This window comes from Oncorhynchus mykiss, chromosome 20 (genome assembly GCF_057628025.1).
Source record: "Oncorhynchus mykiss isolate SJ-2025 chromosome 20, ASM5762802v1, whole genome shotgun sequence".
In the NCBI taxonomy this organism is placed as follows: Eukaryota; Metazoa; Chordata; class Actinopteri; order Salmoniformes; family Salmonidae; genus Oncorhynchus; species Oncorhynchus mykiss.
The window spans coordinates 20,448,984-20,472,167 of record NC_143041.1 but is presented as its reverse complement, the minus strand read 5'-3'; the positions used below and the strand labels follow the sequence as shown (position 1 = coordinate 20,472,167).

Here is a 23,184-nt window from a genome sequence, read left to right as displayed (position 1 = left end):
CTAACCTACAAAGCATTACATGGGCTTGCTCCTACCTATCTTTCCGATTTGGTCCTGGCGTACATACCTACACATACGCTATTGTTCCTAGAATTTCTAAGCAAACATTTTTATGGAATGGTCTGCCTACCCACGTGAGAGACGCAGACTCGGTCTCAACCTTTAAGTCTTTACTGAAGACTCATCTCTTCAGTAGGTCATATGATTGAGTGTAGTCTGGCCCAGAAGTGTGAAGGTGAACGGAAAGGCTCTGGAGCAACGAACAGCCCTTGCTGTCTCTGCCTGGCCGGTTCCCCTCTCTCCACTGAGATTCTCTGCCTCTAACCTTATTACAGGGGCTGAGTCACTGGCTTACTGGTGCTCTTCCATCACGTCCCTAGGAGGGGTGCGTCACTTGAGTGGGTTGAGTCACTGACGTGGTCTTCCTGTCTAGGTTGGCGCCCCCCCTCGGGTTGAGCTGTGGCGGAGATCTTTGTGGGCTATACTCGGCCTTGTCTCAGGATGGTAAGTTGGTGGTTGAAGATATCCCTCTAGTGGTGAGGGGGATGTGCTTTGGCAAAGTGGGTGGGGTTATATCCTCCTGCCTGTTTTGGCCCTGTCCGGGGGTATCATCGGATGGGGCCACGGTGTCTCCTGACCCCTCCTGTCTCAGCCTCCAGTATTTATGCTGCAGTAGTTTATGTGTCGGGGGGCTAGGTTCAGTCTGTTATATTTGGAGTATTTCTCCTGTCTTCTCCTGTGTCCTGTGTGAATTTATGTATGCTGTCTCTAATTCTCTCTTTCTTTCATTCTTTCTCTCTCTCGGAGGACCTGAGCCCTAGGACCATGCCTCAGGACTACCTGGCATGATGACTCCTTGCTGTCCCCAGTCCACCTGGCCGTGCTGCTGCTCCAGTTTCAACTGTTCTGCCTGCGGCTATGGAACCCTGACCTGTTCACTGTACGTGCTACCTGTCCAAGACCTGCTGTTTCAACTCTCTAGAAGAGACAGCAGGAGTGGTAGAGATACTCTCAATGATCGGCTATGAAAAGCCAACTGACATTTACTCCTGAGGTGCTGACTGGTTGCACCCTCGACAACTACTGTGATTATTATTATTTGACCATGCTGGTCATTTATGAACATTTGAACATTTTGGCCATGTTCTGTTATAATCTCCACCTGGTACAGCCAGAAGAGGACTGGTCACCCCTCATAGCCTGGTTCCTCTCTAGGTTTCTTCCTAGGTTTTGGCCTTTCTAGGGAGTTTTTTCTAGCCACCGTGCTTCTACACCTGCATTGCTTGCTGTTTGTGGTTTACAGGCTGGGTTTCTGTACAGCACTTTGATATATCAGCTGATGTAAGAAGGGCTATATAAATACATTTGATTTGAGTTGATTTATAGGGGAGGTACGTGATGCGATGTTGGCTCTCTCTGCTGGGAGTACATGAGCTGGGCACCCCGACACGGATAGCTTCAATTGGAGGTAATTAGGGGAAAGTGCCAACCAGCCCTGGAGGCGAAATATAAGGAGCACTGTGGCACACCGCCAGGCAGGACGGGGAGAGACCAACACAGAGCCAAAGCTGAGAAGAAGGACCGAGCCAAACCTACGTGATTTTCTTTGTTATGTTTATTTTATGCCCGATTAAAGTTGTTTGTGGACTAAAACTTCCCTGTCTCTGTGTTAATCTCTGCACGCTCAACCCAACACCCCACGGTTTACCACAGTCAACAGTGAAGAGGCGACTCCGGGATGCTGGCCTTCTAGGCAGAGTTGCAAAGAAAAAGCCATATTTCAGACTGGCCAATAAAAATGGGCAAAAGAAAACAGACACTGGAGTCTGCCTAGAAGGCCAGCATCCTGGAGTTGCCTCGTCACTGTTGACCTTGAGACTGGTGTTTTGCAGGTACTATTTAATGAAGCTGCCAGTTGAGGACTTGTGAGGCATCTGTTTCTTAAACTAGACACTAATGTTCTTGTCCTCTTGCTCAATTGTGCACCGGGTCCTCCCACTCCACTTTCTATTCTGGTTAGAGGCAGTTTGCGCTGTTCTGTGAAGGGAGTAGTACACAGCGTTGTACGAGATCTTCAGTTTCTTGGCAATTTCTCGCCTTCATTTCTCAGAACAAGAATAGACTGTTCTATTTGTTTCTAGACATTTTGAGCCTGTAACCAAACCCACAAATGCTGATGCTCCAGATAGTCAACTAGTCTAAAGGCCAGTTGTATTGCTTCTCTATTGAGGACGACAGTTTTCAGCTGTGCTAACATAATTGCAAAAGGGTTTTCTAATGATTAATTAGCCTTTTTAAAATAATGAACTTGGATTAGCTTACACAATGTGCCATTGGAACACAGGAGTGGTGGTTGCTGATAATGGGCCTCTACAACTATGTAGATATTCCATAAAAAATCTGCCATTTCCAGCTACAATAGTAATTTTCAACAGTAACAATATCTACTGTATTTCTGATCAATTTTATGTTATTTTAATGGACAAAAAAAAAGCTCTTCTTTCAAAAACAAGAACATTTCTAAGTGACTTTTGAACAGTAGTGTACATACTGTCACATTCTGACCTTAGTTATTTTGTTATTTCTTTGTGTTAGTATGGTCAGGGCCTGAGTTGGGTGGGTTGTCTATGTTCCTTTTTCTATGTGGTGTTTTTTGTTTGGCCTGGTATGGTTCTTAATCAGAGGCAGGTGTTGTTAGTTGTCTCTGACTGAGAATCATACTTAGGTAGCCTTTTCCCACCTGTGTGGTGTGGGTGATTATTTTCTGTTTCGTATCTGTACCAGACAGAACTGTTTCGGTTTCATTTTGTTCTCTTGTTGGTTTTGTATTTTAGTGTTCTGAGTTCTATTAAAGAATATGAACACTTACCACGCTGCGCATTGGTCCTCACCTTCTTCCACAACAGACAACCGTTACACATACATACAGTACATATACCAGTGCATTCGGAAAGTATACAGACCCCTTCCCTTTTTTCCACATTATGTTACGTTACAGCCTAATTCTGAAATTGATTAAATCTACAAACTATACCCCATAATGACGAAGTGAAAACAGGTCTTCAGACATTTTAGCAATCAAATAAAATATAAGAAAACGTATACCTTATTTACATAAGTATTCAGACCCTTTGTTATGATACTCGAAATTGAGATCTGGTGCATCCTGTTTCCATTGATCATCCTTGAAATGTTTCTACAACTTGATTGGAGTCCACCTGTGGTAAATTCAATTGACTGGACATGATTTGGAAATGTACACACCTGTCTATATTAGAGGTCGACCGATTATGATTTTTCAACGCCGATACCGATTATTGGAGGACCCCCCCCCCCCCCCAAAAAAAAGCCGATACCGATTCATCGGTCGATTTGTAATAATAGCAATTACAACAATACTGAATGAACACTTCCTTTTAACATGAGTCTTCAATATTCCCAAGTAAGATTTTTAGGTTGTAGGTATTATAGGAATTTAGGACTATTTTTCTCTATACGATTTGTATTTCATATACCTTTGACTATTGTATGTTCTTATAGGCACTTTAGTATTGCCAGTGTAACAGTCTAGCTTCCATCCCTCTCCTCGCTTCTCAAACCAGGAACACATCGACAACAGCCACCCTCGAAGCAGCGTTACCCATCGCTCCACAAAAGCCGCGGCCCTTGCAGCGCAAGGGGAATAACTTACTACCCCCAAGTCGCAGAGCGAGTGACGCCACTGATTGAAACGCTATTAGCGCCCACCCCGCTAACGAGTTAGCCATTTCATATCGGTTACACCAGCCTAATCTCGGGAGTTGATAGGCTTGAAGTCACAAACAGCGCACTGCTTGAAGCATTGCGAAGAGCTGCTGTCGAACGCACTAAAGGCTGTAATCGCTGCCAAAGCTGCTTCAACAAAGAACTGAGTAACGGGTCTGAAAACTTACGGAAACTTGATATTCTTTTTTTTATTTTACAATTTTGCAAACATTTCCAAAAACAAGTTTTTGCTTTGTCATTAATGGGTTTTGTGTGCAGATTGATGAGGGGGAAAAATATGTAATACATTTTATAATAAAGCTGTAAAGTAACAAAATGTGGAAAATGTCAAGGGGTCTGAATACTTCCGGGATGCACTATATATATAGTTTACTATTTAATCTGAATTATTTTAATGTTCCGACATTTTAAATGTACTGTAACTTTGTCTGTTCCTGATAATTACAGGCATCCACTAGGTGCTTCAATCATGCATTCTTACATCTATTTAAAATACATTTTCTTCAACACCAAAATGTCTCTAACAGACCAAAAGGGAAGACAACTATTTATCAAGTGCCACACTGATTTCTTCATTTTTGCCCTTGAAAACCAAACCCAGAATCAAACTGAAAAGACATTTGAAACACTTAGACATGCCTCCCTCGTCCTTCCTTTCAGAATGTTAAGTATCAAAGAAAATGTCAACCAAGTGGAATTTCATTGTGTTTTATTAACACCATAATTTGCTAAGTACAAGATGTGTTATGGTATGCTTAGATGAGTTCATTAAGTGCCATATGAAAATAAAGAGCTATACAAGGTACATTGCAAATATTAATAAATCACAAGGAGTTATCTTTAGCCATTAGATAAACATGTATGAAGAAAGCTGTACAAGACAACAACAAGAAAACACAAATCAAGAGTTATGCTTAGATAATAAGGTAGAGCTGACAGAGAGAGCTTTACCAGGCACAAAATACAAGACCTATTTAAAAACACAAAGTATTAGGCCTAAATACCACATAGATTAACATATTTGGAGCACAGAGTTAGTCTGAATGACTGGAACTCATATACTATCCTTGGCAGCATATGTGTGAAATAGACTGCCTTCAGTTTAGGAATAACATCAGCACAGAACTTCACATCAAATGGCACATCAATAACAACTTGCTTGGATGGAGCCCAGACAAGTAGTTTGCATCTCTCCAGTCCTGTGTAGAACATGCCCATTTGCTCCTGCAAGTAGTACCCACGGGCTCCATTAGTTTGCCGCTGAGGCATCCACCAGTTTCACATCAGTGAGTTTGCCAGAGAACAGTTCAGTCAGAGACTCACACTTCTTACTCAGAACAGGACATTTGATTTCTAGAAGTGTGTAAGCCACCTGCTTGTTCTCCTTGCCAAATGTGGTTGCTGAGTTCCCATGGGACATGGAGAAGAGATGCTCCCACACAAAGTTGTCGAGATTTTTTGTGGTGCGCACAGGAAACGTCTTTGCTGAGCTATAAGGGATCCGAAGTTTACGTGTGTCATAACACGCATGGGAGGCTCTCTGTGCTTTAGTGACCTCCTTCAAGGTGGCACATTTACACTCCTCCAGCTTAACATAAACATCATAAAATGACATCATTTCTGACACTGCATATTTATGCCATGTTCACCATGAGGCTGCTGTAGCTGTTGCTAGAAATTGATGACTGTTTGGTTTAGCTTTGATACACTTGTGCAGAAGGATCTCCACTGGAACATTGGCCCCTTCCAAACTCTTCTTAAGTGCGTTGTGGGAGAGGTAGAGATGGAGAAGCGGGCGGGTTTCTGTCTGTTCCATTTTAACTAGTAGGTTTAAGTTATGCTGGTAATTACCAATTTCATTGTAAAATTCACCTTGATTCTGTACCTACCTCATTGTAATTCGAGATTAGACTGATATACTTACACAATGAGCCATTGAAACCAAGAACTGTGTGTGCATGTTGTAATAGTTAACATTATCAGTTCTGGTCAGTGATATGGTATAATCACAATTAGCTAGCTAGCTAAGTAACTAGCTAACATCAAACGTATCAGTCATAAACAAAAAGACAGCGAGCTTGCTACTTTCCATAGTATTGCAGCTGCATGACTGCAAGACTTCCCCTGCCCTTACAACAAGAACACCCTGCAGTCTCCACCGTGCCGACAGAGGATACAAGAATCCAGGCAGAATGATGGTGTGTTTTGGTCTGACTGGGCTGGACATCTGCTTTGAGGAACACCAGGTTGTCATCCTCAAAGTGAATAAACACCCACCCAACTTTGCCACTGTGGAGGTATTGATATGCATCTGTGCTTTTGTAGCTCCTCATCTCGGAGCCATCCACACAGACAGACAAGATTAAATAATTGAAGATGTCTTTGTAGGTGATATGTGGCCATTTTTTCATATCGTCCTCCCACTCTTGAATAATGTGATGTAGCCCAGACTTGCCATTCAACTTTGAAAGGTTTTTCTTGGTGTGATTTTCCGACATTTTGAGCTAGCTAGCTAATGTTCGGAAAAATGGCAAGAATATCACAACGGATGTCCTCCACAAAACTGAACATTCAGACATTGTTCTGTTTTCCAGGTTCTTAAATAAGGTGAATACATGAGGCCAACTTTACCATATTATCCTGGAGGCATACTTACACATCCTGTCTCATTACTATGAGTGAACGATATCTCTGAACTTTAAACAACTTCTAATACAAAATCTTTGTTCAGCTTCTTTCTATTCTGTGGTTGCATGAAATAGCAAACATAATGTGAATTCAACAATGACATTACTTTATCTTTGTTACTCCCTGATAAAACAGTAACATCCTTTACTGTAGTTAAACAGTGGGTTAAATAGATTCCACGATCCGGATTCGATCCAAATTTACGCAAGTGCTTGGTTCAGTTCTCGCCCTGTGTGCACCCATATGCGTGCAGAACTGTACGCCCACCTTGATGTATAGCGCCGCCCACCGGGCGAAATGTCGTGAAAAGAGTGTGTCCACCAAGGAAAGAGGACCACTGGAGAGGAAGCATGGTGGTCTTTCGCCCAAAAGACAAAACCTCTGTATTTGTTTCGAACAGTGTAACACAGATAGAAAAATGAGGTTAGTTATAACAATATTTGAGTCTAATGTACAGGACCAGCGCTTCATGTAGCCAATGGGAGTCGTTTTACGAGCGGATAAGGCTCGTAATAAATAATTGTGCCAATCACAATATCAGTTTCCAAATAGGGGCGGGACATAATACGGAAATGATACCCACACACGCCAATCAAAACCAGGCACTCCTTTCCATTGGCCGATCGAGAAATGAATGAGGTGGGGCTTGCAGCAACGCTCGCGGTGTTCTGTTGAAATTCCATTGCCGAACATTAGCTAGCTAAAATAACTGGAACTAAGGATATAGCTTCCGAAGTGTGGCCAACGACCAATACCACCCAAATGTGGATTTAATTTGGGAAAAATATGTCAAAATTCTGGAATGGGATTACTCAAGGATTGCTTTGATGTGTACTGCATTTACCTCCGATTTAGCTGTGGCTACCTCTCAAGCTAGCCGAATCGGAACAATCGGCGGATAACTGGCTAACTAACGTTAAACGTAACTAACTTAGCTAGCTAATTCTTTAACGTCAGGACTAGGACGGAGCACGTTTCATCGTTAAAAATACACAAAACGAATGTTGTTACTGTCATGAGTCCAGCCGGGTGCCCCCATGTGAACGGGTTCAAAGTGGATAACTGGAAACAGAATCTACGGGTCATTTACCAATGCTTTGTGTGGAGTGGGTCTGCCGAAACCAGGAAACGCAAGGTAAACATTTTAAACGTTAGTTAGCTAACGTTGGCTACTACTAACTCGCTCAGAACATGTATGCAGACCGCTTCTCGAGAGAACAGTGCCTACAACGTCTCTCTGGCTAGCTGTCGTACATCGTCATTGTTACCAAGCCACACTCGAAGAGGCAACTCGTACAGTGTGTGAAAGACCCTGTTTTTTTTCCCGATTCACTGGTGATATATGCTACTGTTTCCCTTGCACGAATAGACCTTGTCCAACGTTAGCTAGGCACACATTTTCAGGCATGTCGTTTTCTCGGCTTGGGCACTTGTAACTTTGCTTACGCGGACTGCTGCAGTTTTAGACAGAATTGACACTGACTGAGGGTTTGTGTGTGAGAGACTGTTCGTTAGCTCAGCTCACTACCTAAACCCCCTGCGTCTCTTGCATCACAAAATATGAGTGTCAACTCTGCCCATGTGTGCGCGATCCTGTTTAAGCACTCCCAGTTCAAAACTTAAATGTAATGGCAAAATGTAGATTTCCGTCTAATTAGACATACCCAAAAGTAACTGATATTCATGTGTAATTACAAGATTCTGACATGTAATAACTTGGTATATTTGGAAAGAGAACATCTGGGAGATTGAGGAAATGATCAGGAGTTACATAGTTCAGTATACACAAGATCAAGCACACAAGTTTTTCTTTTGAGTCATCTTTCATTGACAAGCTATAAGTGATGACTAGACCTGGAAATTCATCCGGTGGCTTCCACAGCATGTGAACAATAGCATAAAAAAAATGGGATTGATAGAGCTAACAACTAGACATTTATTTTTTATTTTACTAGGCAAGTCAGTTAAGAGCAAATTCTTATTTTCAATGACGGCCTAGGATCAGTGGGTAGTTAACTGAGCAAATTCTTGTTCAGGGGCAGAACGACAGATTTTGTACCTTGTACCTTGTCAGCTCAGGGATTCGATCTTGCGACATTTCGTTTACTAATCCAATGCTCTAACCTCTTAGCCACGCTGCCACCCCAAATGGGGTATCCTGGGTACATTCAAGTGTCCTTTTAAACACTCCAAAGGGTCCAAATGTGCTAATTGCACAGGATGTGCCTAAAAGTTATTGTTCACTATTAAAACAACATTCTTACCACATCAACCTCTCACAAACATTGTGGTGGTGTCAGGGAACATACAGGGGATATCGAAGTGTTTTTAATTTATTTTTTACATTTCCCAACCTAGTCACTCATTTGACATTTTGATTTTGCCATTAAGTCATACATCATGGAAATAGGCTAGATTTGTTCCTACCAGCTTAAAGATTAACTTCATTACCCGCCATGTATCTATAGATCAAACACAGACCAAATCTAAGCGTACCTTGTAAGATGTTTGGTGAAAATATTGTGTAAAATAAACATTTTAACTCTCGGGGCTGGTGATCAATAATGGTAGATCACAGGCAGACACATAAGATATTCTCATGGTCTGTGGAGTCCCTGCAATCGGTGTGTAGCAACGTATTCCGTGTTTATTTTGTTTATGCTTCGCGACGCTAACCAGAATGGGGGTAGCAGCCATCTTGAAATGAGGTCATCGGCTTGGCCTTCCCTTATCAATTTGTATGCCCATATATGGTGGTAAGTCACACCAAAGATTTGAAGGCACCGATCAATAGCCAAGATACTCAGCTGTCCGCAGACACACCGATTTTGCACATAGGGGCTACCGTTATAATACCAGACTGAATTGAATTTTAAAAAACAAATGGGGTTTACATTTTTAAGAGTAACGTCATTGCATTCCCAGCTAGCTACATTGCTGGTCTCTCTGGAAAGTATCTTATAGTTACATTGAAAATAAGTAAATCATGCCATGCTTCCTGAAGAACATGAACACAGTACTTTGGTTGTCTCATCCAAATGTGCAATACCTCTATATCTACCTTTATGGTACGCCATCAGCGCTCATCAAATAAAATTGTATTTGTCACGTTTCGTAAACAGGTGTAAACTAACTATGAAATGCTTACTTACTGGCCTTTTTCGACAATGCAGAGAAACATAGAAAAATTGTAACACAAGGAATAAATGTAAATTAGTAATGATAACTTGGGTATATACACTGAGTGTACAAAATGTTAGGAAAACCTTCCTAATATCAATGATGTTTCTCATGCTGCGGGCGATTCCCTGATCCACCTCTACGCAGACGACACCATTCTATATACTTCCGGCCCGTCCTTGGACACTGTGCTATCTAACCTCCAAACGAGCTTCAATGCCATACAGCACTCCTTCCGTGGCCTCCAACTGCTCTTAAACGCTAGTAAAACCAAATGCATGCTTTTCAACCGTTCGCTGCCTGCACCCGCACGCCTGACCAGCATCACCACCCTGGATGGTTCCGACCTTGAATATGTGGACATCTATAAGTACCTAGGTGTCTGGCTAGACTCTAAACTCTCCTTCCAGACCCATATCAAACATCTCCAATCGAAAATCAAATCAAGAGTCGGCTTTCTATTCCGCAACAAAGCCTCCTTCACTCACGCCGCCAAACTTACCCTAGTAAAACTGACTATCTTACCGATCCTCGACTTCGGCGACGTCATCTACAAAATTGCTTCCAACACTCTACTCAGCAAACTGGATGCAGTTTATCACAGTGCCATCCGTTTTGTCACTAAAGCACCTTATACCACCCACCACTGCGACTTGTATGCTCTAGTCGGCTGGCCCTCGCTACATATTCGTCGCCAGACCCACTGGCTCCAGGTCATCTACAAGTCCATGCTAGGTAAAGCTCCGCCTTATCTCAGTTCACTGGTTACGATGGCAACACCCATCCGTAGCACGCGCTCCAGCAGGTGTATCTCACTGATCATCCCTAAAGCCAACACCTCATTTGGCCGCCTTTCGTTCCAGTTCTCTGCTGCCTGTGACTGGAACGAATTGCAAAAATCGCTGAAGTTGGAGACTTTTATCTCCCTCACCAACTTCAAACATCTGCTATCCGAGCAGCTAACCGATCGCTGCAGCTGTACATAGTCTATTGGTAAATAGCCCACCCATTTTCACCTACCTCATCCCCATACTGTTTTTATTTATTTATTTTTATTTTTCTGCTCTTTTGCACACCAATCTCTACCTGTACATAACCATCTGATCATTTATCACTCCAGTGTTAATCTGCATAATTGTAATTATTTGCCTACCTTCTCATGCCTTTTGCACACAATGTATATATAGACTCCCCTTTTTTCTACTGTGTTATTGACTTGTTAATTGTTTACTCCATGTGTAACTCTGTGTTGTCTGTTCACACTGCTATGCCTTATCTTGGCCAGGTCGCAGTTGCAAATGAGAACTTGTTCTCAACTAGCCTACCTGGTTAAATAAAGGTGAGTTGGAAGCACAGAATCATCTAGAATATAATTGTATGCTGTAGTGTTAAGATTTCCCTTCACTCGAACTAAGGGGACTAGCCCGAACCATGAAAAACAGCCCTTGACCATTATTCCTCCTTTAAACTTTACAGTTGGCACTATGCGTTTTCCTGGCACCCGCCAATCCCAGATTAGTCCGTCGGACTGTCAGATGGTGAAGAGTGATTCATCACTCCAGAGAAGGCGTTTCCACTGCTCTAGAGTCCATTGGTGGCGAGCTGTGCATGGTGATCTTAGGCTTATGTGCGGCTGCTCGGCCATGGGAACCCATTTCATGAAACTCCTGACAAACAGTTCTTGTCCAGACGTTGCTTCCAGAGGCAGTTATGAACTCTGTAGGCATAGATTACAGGCAACATCCACACTGAGTTAAAGGATAGATGATTTTTACACGCTTCAGCACTCTGCGGTCCCATTCTGTGAGCTTGTGTGGCCTTCCACTTCGCAGCTGAGCCATTGTTGCTTCTAGACGTTTCCACTTCACAATAACAGCACTTACAGTTGACGGGGACAGCTCTAGCATGGCAGAAATTTGACGAACTGACTTGTTGGAAAGGTGGCATCCTATGATGGTGGCATGTTGAACGTCACTGAGCTCTTAGTAAGGCAATTCTACTGCCAATGTTTGTCTATGGAGATTGCATGGCTGTGTGCTCGATTTTTATACATCTGTCAGTAACTGGTGTGGCTAAATTAGCCGAATCTATGGGAGTCCACATACTTTAAAAAATATATATTGTGTAACTGCTGTAAATGTAGCTATATTAGAGACTATGCCTGTTGGAGTTTGTGTGGGTGGGCAGTGAAATTTCCATTTGCATATATTTTCAAAGGTTAGGCCGACTTAAACCAACTTATCCCACCCTTGTGTTTTGTCTGAGTTCATCTGTCAAGTTACACTGAGAGGCTGCAGTGACGGTTTCAACGTACAGTGTAGCTTCCTTCTTAATGGTCTCTTATGGGGGCGTTGCTCAGCTTGCTTAACAGCAACACACACACAGTGTATCCAGTAATGGTAAGGTAAAAGGTAACCACCTCACTATCTAAAAACACTATGAGCAGTACTGACTGAGTCCCCATAAGACTGCTGGTTTGTATCAGTAATGCTACATAAAAATCTACCATGGCTCTTGAAAAGGGGCCCATGGATCATAAAGTCATTGATGCTGCATGAAACAGACAGTTCATAAGACAATTCATAACCCCACCCCCACCCACCAACTCTCCATTTCTGCTGGAGCCTCTATATTTGTTTGGCTCCACGCCACCCAATCATATAAGATGTTGAAAGTACTGTCATCGTGCGTTAGGCCCGGCAATCCTAGATTTATTGCATGGATTGGTAATGTGAACCTACCTATTCACTGGGTAGTGGTTAGTTATGGGGAGGGACGGTGACACCTGTGTTCAGCGCTGTCACAGACTAGGCTTGTATTTAATCAGGGCTGGCAGACTGTCTGAGGGGTGTGGAGCAGGGACTACACAAAGATTTATCAGTTCAAACACCCCCCCCCCAATCAATCATCTGGGGAGGACCTCCTAATGAGCAGTTGAATTGCTCATCGGTCTTATTTATAAACACCTCGTTTCTGCCCTAAGATGAACAGACCCAAAGAGATGAGGTGACATACCATTGGCAACCATCCAGGTTGTGCTGTACAGCACACTGTAGCAAATTGTTTTGAAACAGAAAATAAAAAGGAGAGTTTCTAATCGGGGAAAATGCAGGTATTACCTCCCTGTATCATTCTATTTCCAACCTGTTCCATGTCTCAACCTAGTCTGTTTTCTCTTTTGATACTGTGCCTACCTCCTAAACCCCACAAAGGCTCCATTTGAAGAAGAAGCAGCACACCGTGTGAAGTCCCCTCAACACCTTGGACCAGCCACTCCTCTTTGCAGATGGGTCTTTGAGTTATCTGATTGTTGAGGAAATCGTAGCGCCTAACAAGCTGTATAGCAGCAGTACATCAATAATTCATGCACATTGTAACCAGCAGCTATTTTTCATGCTCATATATAGGCTACAGCGAGTGTGTTCAGAATACATATGATCTCCAGGCTGCTGGTTGAGATGAGGGGCTCAAGGTTATTTTATAATTTATGTTACCTCTTGAGAGAGACCAGTTCTGGCGACTGCAGGTCATTGTCCACATGCCCAGTCCCTGCTGGGTTTTAGAGAGAGTGTGTGTGTCCTAGTGCAATGGTAGGAGGAGTGGCTTGCACACACAGCCTCACACACACACTGTTGCATATTTATGCTTCTTCATAATTCATGGACACAATGAGGAAGTGGATAGATCTCGTTTCTCATGATAATCAGTCAAATTTACATTTATAAAATGGATTACTAGCTTTTTGAGACTATAAAAAAAACTATGACCAACCACCCATCTTTGGAGTAGTTAGGTCTATTTCCCTGCTTTTGAAAGGCTGCTGGCTACTGTCCTGGGAGACTTTCAGCAATTGTGCTAAGCTCACGATATGCTAACTTAAATCATCTCAAAACTGCACCCAGAGACATAAAAATGGTATCCATGAGTTTCTCTGACTCTGGGTAATTAAACTTCCTGAATCTCAAAATATCACAGTATCCCTTTTAAACATGCTGCAGCGTTCTGACATTTTTTTTTAACTTCAGGACCGTAGGTACATTTCCCAACCAGAAGCCATAGATTACAGGCAACATCCACACTGAGTTAAAGGCTAGAGCTGCCGCTTTCAAGGAGCTGGACACACATCCGGACTCTTATAAGAAATCCCGATACGCCCTCAGACGAACCATCAAACAGGCAAAGCGTCAATACAGGACCAAGATCCAATCCTACTACACCAGCTCTGACTCTCGTCGCATGTGGGAGGGCTTGCAAACTATCTCCGATTTACAAAGGGAAACCCAGCTGCGATCTGTCCAGTGACGCAAGCCTATCAGATGAGCTAAATACCTTCTATGCTAGCTTTGAGTCTATCAACATTGAACCATGCATGAGAGCATCAGCTGTTCTGGACGACTGTGATCACACTCTTCGTAGTCAATGTTAGTAAAACCTTTTAAACAGATTAATATACACGGATTACCAGGACGCGTACTCAGAACATGCACTGACCAGCTGGCAAGTATCTTCACTGACACATTCTACCTCTCCCTGACCATCTGTAATACCTACATGTTTCAAGTAGACCAACATAGTCCCTGTGTCCAAGAACGCCCAGGTAACCAGACTATCGTCCCGTAGCACTCACACCTGTAGCCATGAAATGCTTTGAAAGGCTGGTCATGGCTCATATCAACACCATCATCCCAGACACCCTAGAACCATTCCAATTCGCACACCACCTCAACAGATCCACAGATGATGCAATCTCTATTGCACTCCACACTGCTCTTTTCCATCTGGACAAAAGGAGCACCTGGTGGAAAATCTTGTCAACTTTGAGAAAAAACTATTTATATTGGAGTTGTCTCGATGGTTATGCATATTCATGGCATGAGATTTGTAGCATAGCATCTCTTTCCATTGAATACTGATGGTTGATGTCAACAACCCTCATCGAATATTCAAAAAGGATTACAATAATGAGATGTATCCACCAATCCAAAGAAAGGATAGGCGAGAGCTAGATGTGTTTTTTTTTTTGGACAACTCCCCTCCCGTACTTCCTGTTCACCCATGACAGCGTGGCCGTGTTTAAAAATGCGTGGCAGGTTTAAAAATGTATACTTCTGTGTATTGATTTTAAGAAAGCCATTGGTGTTTATGGTTAGGTACAGTCGTCCAAAGATTGTGCTTTTTTCGCAAATGCACTTTTGTTAAATCATCGCCCAGCGTTGCATCGATTATATGCAACGCAGGACACTCTAGATAAACTAGTAATAGCATCAACCATGTGTAGTTATAACTAGTGATTATGATTAATTGATTGTTTTTTATAAGATAAGTTTAATGCTAGCTAGCAACTTACCTTGGCTTCTACTGCATTCACGTAACAGGCAGTCTCCTTGTGGAGTGCAACGAGAGGCAGGTGGTTATAGCGTTGGACTCGTTAACTAAGGTTGCAAGCTTGGGCCCTTAGATTCACAAAAGGTTCCACAGCTGCACCATTGAGAGCATCTTGATTGGCTGCATCATCACTTGGTATGGCGACTGCTTGGTTTCCGACCAGTACATCACTAGGGCTGTGCTCGCTACCATCCAGTACCTCTATACCAGGTGGTGTCAGAGGAAGTCCCTAAAAATTGTAACATACTCCAGCCACCAAGTCAGACTGTTCTCTCTGCTACCGCACGGCAAGCGGTACCGATGCAACAAGTTTGGAACCAACAGGATACTGAACAGCTTTTGCACTAACTCTTTTGACTCATCACATACGCTCCTGTTACTTTTTTATTATCTATCCTGTTGCCTAGTCACTTTATCCCTACTTATATGTACATATCTACCTAAATGACCTTGTACCCCTGCACATGACTAGGTAGGTACTGGTACTGGTTATTGTTTCTCATTGTGTACTTATTATTTGTTGTTTTTCTATTATATCTCCTTTTTTCTCTGCATTGTTGTGAAGGGCCTGAGCATTTCACTGTTAGTCCACACATGTTTATGAAGCGTATGACATTTGATCTATCTGGCACTTCTGAGCTCATTTGCTTTCTATCCCATCATGTCTTGCATTTCACAGTCACGTTCTCATTCTCTCTGTTTTTCAGTCCGAGCATTACAGCAGCATTGTTGATCAGTTCACAGGGGATCTTTCCATCAGCCTGCTGCTCACCTCTCCTTTTGATGTTTGTCTGATTTAGTCGCCACTGTTGCACTTCTGCTGCCTAGCCCCCTTTCACCCTCACCGCACCATGCCTCCTCGCCAGCACAGAGCAGCCCTTCTCTCACTCTGGCCCAGCCAAGCACTGATGTCATCCCAGAAGAAGACCAATCAACATTCTTAGGCCTTGCTCACTCTTGTCCAATTCCACATTGAACAAAATGCATCAGCATGAATGGGTTTGTGCTTGTGTCATTTGTGCATGTGTGTCAGGGTTTCCGTTAAGAAAATGGAGCCAGACAACGTGACGGGAAGATTTTAATTTACCGGCCATTTGTGAAATTTACCGTACCCATATGCATTTGGTGCATAACCCATTAGGTTGTCCACCCACGGTGCTCACAATGACAGAAATCACATTTTAGGTTAGGGGAATAAATCCTAATCTAATGTCCTCCGGATGCAATGTTTTGCACCCTGTCCTACCAATCTCTGCAGAGCGCATCGGAGTATAATCTAATCAAAATCACATTTTATTTGGCACATACACATATATTTAGCAAATGCTTGTGTTCCTAGCTCCAACAGTGCAGTAGTATCTAAGAATTCACAACAATACACATCTAAAAGTAAAATAATGAAATTAAGAAATATAAATATTAGGACGAGCAATGTCCGAGTGGTATTGACTAAAGTACAGTAGAATAGAATACAGTATATACATATGAGATGAGTAAAGCATTATGTACTAGTGAATCCATGCATATGTATTAGAGGTTGACCGATTTTAATTATGGCCAATTTCAAGTTTTCATATCAATCGGTGGGCGCCTATTACATTGCAATCCGCAAGGAGACTGCGTGGCTTGTTGACCACCTTTTACGCGAGTGCAGCACTCTGAAGGACCTTGTGGCTGCAAGGAGCCACGATAAGTTGCTAGCTAGCATTAAACTTTTATTATAAAAAACAATCAATCTTCACATAATCACTAGTTAACTACACATGGTTGATGATATTACTAGGTTAACTAGCTTGTTCTGCGTTGCATATAATCAAAGCGGTGCCTGTTTATTTACCATCGAATCACAGCCTACTTCAACTTTGAAAAGCATATTTGCGGGAAAAAAAGCACAATCGCTGCACAAATGTACCTAACCATGAACATCAATGCCTTTCTTAAAATCAATACAGAAGTATATATTGTTTTAAACCTGCGCATTTAGTTAAAATAAATTCATGTTAGTAGGTAATATTAACTAGCGAAATTGTGTCACTTCTCTTGCGTTCAGTGCAAGCAGAGTAAGGAAATATGCAGCAGTTTGGGCCACCTGGCTCGTTGCGAACTGTTGTGAAGACCATTTCTTCCTGACAAAGACCGTAATTAATTTTCCAGAATAACATTGAAGGTAGTGCAATGTAACAGCAATATTTAGACTCAGGATTGCCACCTGTTCGATAAAATACGTAACGGTTCCGTATTTCACTGAAAGAATAAATGTTTTGGTTTTCGAAATGATAGTTTCTGGATTTGACCTTATTAATGGGGCGGCAGATAGCCTAGTGGTTAGAGCGTTTTACTAGTAACCAACCCCGAGCTGACAAGGTAAAAGTTTGTCGTTCTGCCCCCGAACAAGGCAGTTTGGCCTTGTTCGGGGGCAGAATTGACTTTTAACTGACTCGCCTAGTTAAATGAAGGTGAAAAAAATGTAAATAATAAAATGAACAAAGGCTTGTATTTCTGTGTGTTTAATATAATTAAGTCTATGATAGAGCAGTCTGACTGAGCGGTGGTAGGCAGCAGCAGGCTCGTGAACATTGATTCAAACAGCACTTTACTGCGTTTGCCAGCAGCTCTTAGCAATGCTTGAGTTACAGCGCTGTTAATGACTTCAAGCTAGGCTAGCAATACTAAAGTGCCTATAAGAACATCCAATAGTCAAAGGTATATATAGAAATAGTCAACGTGTAGTTTACGTGTCATAATTCCTATAATAACTACAACCTAAAACTTTTTAACTGGGAATATTGAAGACTCATGTTAAAAGGAATGTTAACCAGAGCAAGGAACTTAAACTTTTGCTTTTTTACATGGCACATATTGCACTTTTACTTTCTTCTCCAGCACTGTTTTTGCAGTATTTAAATCAAATTGAACAGGTTTCATTATTTATTTGAGACTAAATTGATTTAAGTTAAAATAAGTGTTTATTGTTCATTCGGTATTGTTGTAATTGTCATTATTACAAATATGTGTATTTTATATTAAAATCGGCAGATTTTAATCAGTATCGGCTTTTTTTGGTCCTCCAATAATTGGTATCAGCGTTGAAAAATCATAATCGGTTGACCTCTACTATGTGTATATAGGTCAGCAACCCACCTGAGTAACTGGCTCGTAGCTGACTAGTGATGGCCATTTAACGGTCTGCTGGCCTTGAGATGGAAGCTGTTTTTCAGTCCCGGTCCCAGCATTGATGCACCTGTACTGACCTCGCCATCTGGATGATGGTGGGGTGAACACGCTGTGGCTCGGGTGGTTTAAGGATCTTTTGGGGCTTCCTGTGACATCGGGTGCTGTAGGTGTCCTGGAGGGCAGGCAGTTTGCCCCCGGTGATGGGTTGGGCAGATCGCATCACCCTCTGGAGAGCCCTGCGGTTGTGGGCAGTGCAGTTTCCATACCAGGCAGTGATGCAGCCTGACAGGATGCTCTCAATTGTGCACCTGTAAAAGTTTGTGAGGGTCTTAGGTGCCAAGCTGAACATTTTCAGCCTCCTGACGTTGAAGAGGGCCTCCTGATGATCGTCACCACACTGTCTGTGTGGGTGGACCATTTCAGTTTGTCAGTGATGTGTACGCTGAGGAACTTTCCATCTTCTCCACTACGGTCCTGTGGATGGCGGCGTGCTCCCTCTGCTGTTTCCTGAAGTCCACGATCAGCTCCTTCGTTTTGTTGAGAGAGAGGTTATTTTCCTGGCACTACACCGCCAGGGCCCTCACCACCTCCCTGTAGGCTGTCTCGTCATTGTTGGTATTCAGGCCTACTTCTGTTGTCGTCTGCAAAGATTGAGTTTTTAGCCACACGGTCATGGGTGAACAGGGAGTACAGGAGGGGGCTGAGCATGCACCCTTGTGTGTTGATGATCAACGAAGTGGATGTGTTGTTTCTTACCTTCACCACCTTGGGGGGGCCCGTCAGGAAGTCCAGGTCCCAGTTGCACAGGGTGGGCTTCTATGGTGTTGAAGGCGATTAGAGGGTACTATGCTGTTGAAGGCTGAGCTATAGTCAATGAACAGCATTCTTACGTAGGTATTCCTCTTGCGATGTCAATTGCATCGTCTGTGGATCTATTGGGTCAGTAAGCAAATTGAAGTGGGTCTGGGATGTAAGGTAGATGGGATATGATCCTTAACCTCTTGATCCTACTTGAGACGCAGACGTCTCAAGTAGGCACCTGGAAATGCAAATGGGCTACGCTAAATGCTAAATGTACTCGTTAAAACTCAAACGTTCATTAAAATACACATGCAGGGTATTGAATTAAAGCTACACTCGTTGTGAATCTAGCCAACAAGTCAGATTTTTAAAATGCTTTTCGGCAAAAGCATGAGAAGCTATTATCTGATAGCATGCAACACCCCAATATACCTGAAGGGGACGTAAACAAAATAATTAGCTACTTTTGTAACCCAACTTACAGCCAACCTACACAATGTGTTTTGAATTGGCTGTTTAGCTATTAGCGTGTATTATTGTCATGTCCGGTGTACTAAAATAACTTTCCACAGGCACTCGTGTATAATTGCAAATGGCGGACACAGTTGATACGGGTGCACAGTTGATGAAACCAATGCTGCATACTCCGGTTGTAAAACTCAAAATTGTCTAAGATTCAATACTGGCCAAAGTTATAGAAATATTTTAATTGACAAGTAACTCCTATGCTGTCAAGATCGAACACTGAATATTTTAACCTTACAAATAGATAAACATCTTTAGTTAGCTAAATCCCCCACCTTAGCCATTTGATCCCTGATTCATTGAATGAGGAAATTATTTTGGTTGTATTTGTAATGTTGCAGGGTGGCCAACCATCCTCCAGGAGATTTCAGGAGAGCTACTGGGTGTGCAGGCTTTTGCGCCAGCCCTGCTCGAACATGCCACATTGTAAAACATCAGCTGCTTAACAGGACCTTGATAAGCTGACTGCTGTGTTTGAACAGTCTGCCTACAATACTTCACCAAAAATCATGACATGGCCATAGAGGAATTGAGGATCATAAGCTTCTTTAAAAAAATTGCTGTGGATTGTTTCAAAACCACAAGCTCGTAGGCCTATGTCTATTTGGGAAGCCTGTAATTTGGGACGCGCGTGTGGAGGCCTAGTTTATCATTGAATTGCGGTTGAAGGTGAAAAGCATCTAAAATGTGTCTTGAGTATAATTTCAAATGTTGAGACAGGAAGAGGGGAGGGGAGGGGGGGGGCGTAGATATATAGGCGCGTTTCTCCAGAATGGCTCAGCTGTCTCCCTCCAGTTCTTGTACATTCATTGTGTTTGCCCTTTTTTTTTATTTTTTTTATAAATTCACTGTTGCATACAGTTGAAGTCTGAAGTTTACATACACCATAGCCAAATACATTTAAACTCAGTTTTTCACAATTCCTGACATTTAATCCAAGTAAAAATACCCTATTTTAGGTCAGTTAGGATCACCACTTTATTTTAAGAATGTGAAAGTTCAGAATAATAGTAGAGTGATTTATTTCAGCTTTTATTTATTTCTTCACATTCCCAGTGGGTCAGAAGTTTGCATACACTCAATTAGTATTTGGTAGCATTGCCTTTAAATTGTTTAACTTGGGTCAAACGTTTCGGGTAGCCTTCCACAAAAAGTTGGGATAATTTTGGCCCATTCCTCCTCACCCAGCTGGTGTAACCGAGTCAGGTTTGTAGGCCTCCTTGCTCGCACAAGCTTTTTCAGTTCTGCCCCCAAATTTTCTATGAGATTGAGGTCAGGGCTTTGTGATGGCCACTCCAATACCTTGACTTTGTTGTCCTTAAGCCATTTTGCCACAACTTTGGAAGTGTGTTTGGGGTCATTGTCCATTTGGAAGACCCGTTTGCGACCAAGCTTTAACTTCCTGATGTCTTGAGATGTTGCTTCAATATATCCACATAATTTTCCTGCCTCATGCTGCCATCTTTTTTGTGAAGTGCACCACTCCCTCCTGCAGCAAAGCACACCCACAACATGATGCAGCCACTCCTGTGCTTCACGGTTGTTCTTCGGCTTGCAAGCCTCCCCCACTTTTGTACCCGTTTCCTCCAGCATCTTCACAAGGTCCTTTGCTGTTGTTCTGGGATTGATTTGCACCTTTCACACCAAAGTACGCTCATCTCTAGGAGACAGAATGCGTCTCCTTCCTGAGCGGTATCACAGCTGCGCGGTCCCATGGTGTTTATACTTACGTTTGTACAGATGAACGTGGTACCTTCAGGCATTTGGAAATTGCTCCCAAGGATGAACCAGACTTGTGGAGGTCTACCATTTTTTTTCTGAGGTCTTGGCTGATTTCTTTTGATTTTCCCATGATGTCAAGCAAGGAGGCACTATGTTTGGAAGGCCTTGAAATACATCCATAGGTACACCTCCAATTGACTCAAATGATGTCAATTAGCGTATCAGAAGCTTCTAAAGCCATAACATCATTTTCTGGAATTTTCCAAGCTATTTAAAGGCACTGTCAACTTAGTGTATGTAAACTTCTGTCCCACTGGAATTGTGATACAGTGAGTGAAATAATCTGTTTGTAAACAATTGTTGGAAAAAAAAATTCTTCTCGGGATGTCTCATGGTCTGACAAGCACCGCTCTAGCCCTGCCCTTTACTGTTCTCATTCTCGGAGTGGAAATGCTGTTTGCAGAGTTCACAACCTGCTACATTTGTGAGAAACAAACACGTTTTGGTTCATTTCATAACCATACTTTATGAGATTTATTTTGTCTGGAGTGCTCAATGTGAGCAATAAACAGGTAAACTGATTTCTCTGTCCTGATAATGTTGAAGGGGTGCGCACACATAGAAGTACCTGGCCTGCTGCCTTGAAATGTAGGAGTGTTTTTAACATCCATTGTGAATGATAATATATTAAAGCTATAGTTACTAAAATTAAGCTATTTGAACAATCTCCCATTCGATAATCACCAATCCTCAGTGTGAAAGCCCAATATAAGTTATTGTCCTACTGCTACATTGGCCTATCGGCTATGAGGTCCACACGCTAATTTCTCTAGCGTGTGGATTGCTGCCCTACCAAGCAAAAATGCAGTAACTGCTCATTGCGTGGAACTGAGAATTATTTTTTATTTACATTGGTTTCACAGTAAATTTATGCAGTTACTGTTAACATGACCCCCATTTTCTCCAAAACACAATACAATAGAGGCAGGATACTTGTCAACATGATTAATCATGTACACTGCTCAAAAAATAAAGGGAACACTTAAACAACACAATTTAACTCCAAGTCAATCACACTTCTGTGAAATCAAACTGTCCACTTAGGAAGCAACACTGACTGACAATAAATTTCACATGCTGTTGTGCAAATGGAATAGACAACAGGTGGAAATGTATAGGCAATTAGCAAGACACCCCCAATAAAGGAGTGGTTCTGCAGGTGGTGACCAGACCACTTCTCAGTTCCTATGCTTTCTGGCTGATGTTTTGGTCACTTGAATGCTGGCGGTGCTTTCACTCTAGTGGTAGCATGAGACGGAGTCTACAACCCACACAAGTAGCTCAGGTAGTGCAGCTCATCCAGGATGGCACATCAATGCGAGCTGTGGCAAGAAGGTTTGCTGTGTCTGTCAGCGTAGTGTCCAGAGCATGGAGGCGCTACCAGGAGACAGGCCAGTACATCAGGAGACGTGGAGGAGGCCGTAGGAGGGCAACAACCCAGCAGCAGGACCGCTACCTCCGCCTTTGTGCAAGGAGGAGCAGGAGGAGCACTGCCAGAGCCCTGCAAAATGACCTCCAGCAGGCCACAAATGTGCATGTGTCTGCTCAAACGGTCAGAAACAGACTCCATGAGGGTGGTATGAGGGCCCGACGTCCACAGGTGGGGTTGTGCTTACAGCCCAACACTGTGCAGGATGTTTGGCATTTGCCAGAGAATACCAAGATTGGCAAATTCGCCACTGGCGCCCTGTGCTCTTCACAGATGAAAGCAGGTTCACACTGAGCACACGTGACCGACGTGACAGAGTCTGAAGACGCCGTGGAGAACGTTCTGCTGCCTGCAACATCCTCCAGCATGACCGGTTTGGCGGTGGGTCAGTCATGGTGTGGGGTGGCATTTCTTTGGGGGGCCGCACAGCCCTCCATGTGCTCGCCAGAGGTAAC

The 23,184-nt window shown here is 42.8% G+C and overlaps 1 protein-coding gene across 5 annotated transcripts in view; it reads left to right on the top strand.

The window, feature by feature from the left end:
* Positions 1 to 7,067: 7,067 nt before the first annotated feature.
* Positions 7,068 to 23,184, top strand: part of LOC110498751 (ubiquitin carboxyl-terminal hydrolase 22) — a 44,395-nt gene continuing 28,278 nt past the window's right edge. For 4 of the 5 annotated variants that reach the window (XR_016489371.1, XR_016489370.1, XR_016489372.1 and 1 more), the window contains exon 1: positions 7,071 to 7,588. Coding sequence is in view for 2 of the 5 variants with exons in the window: in XM_036955884.2 (XP_036811779.1) it covers positions 7,469 to 7,588 (120 nt within the window). In the remaining 3 variants the exon portion in view is untranslated. Of the gene's footprint in view, positions 7,589 to 23,184 lie in introns of all 5 variants that reach the window. The other variant, XM_036955885.2, reaches the window with a different exon arrangement.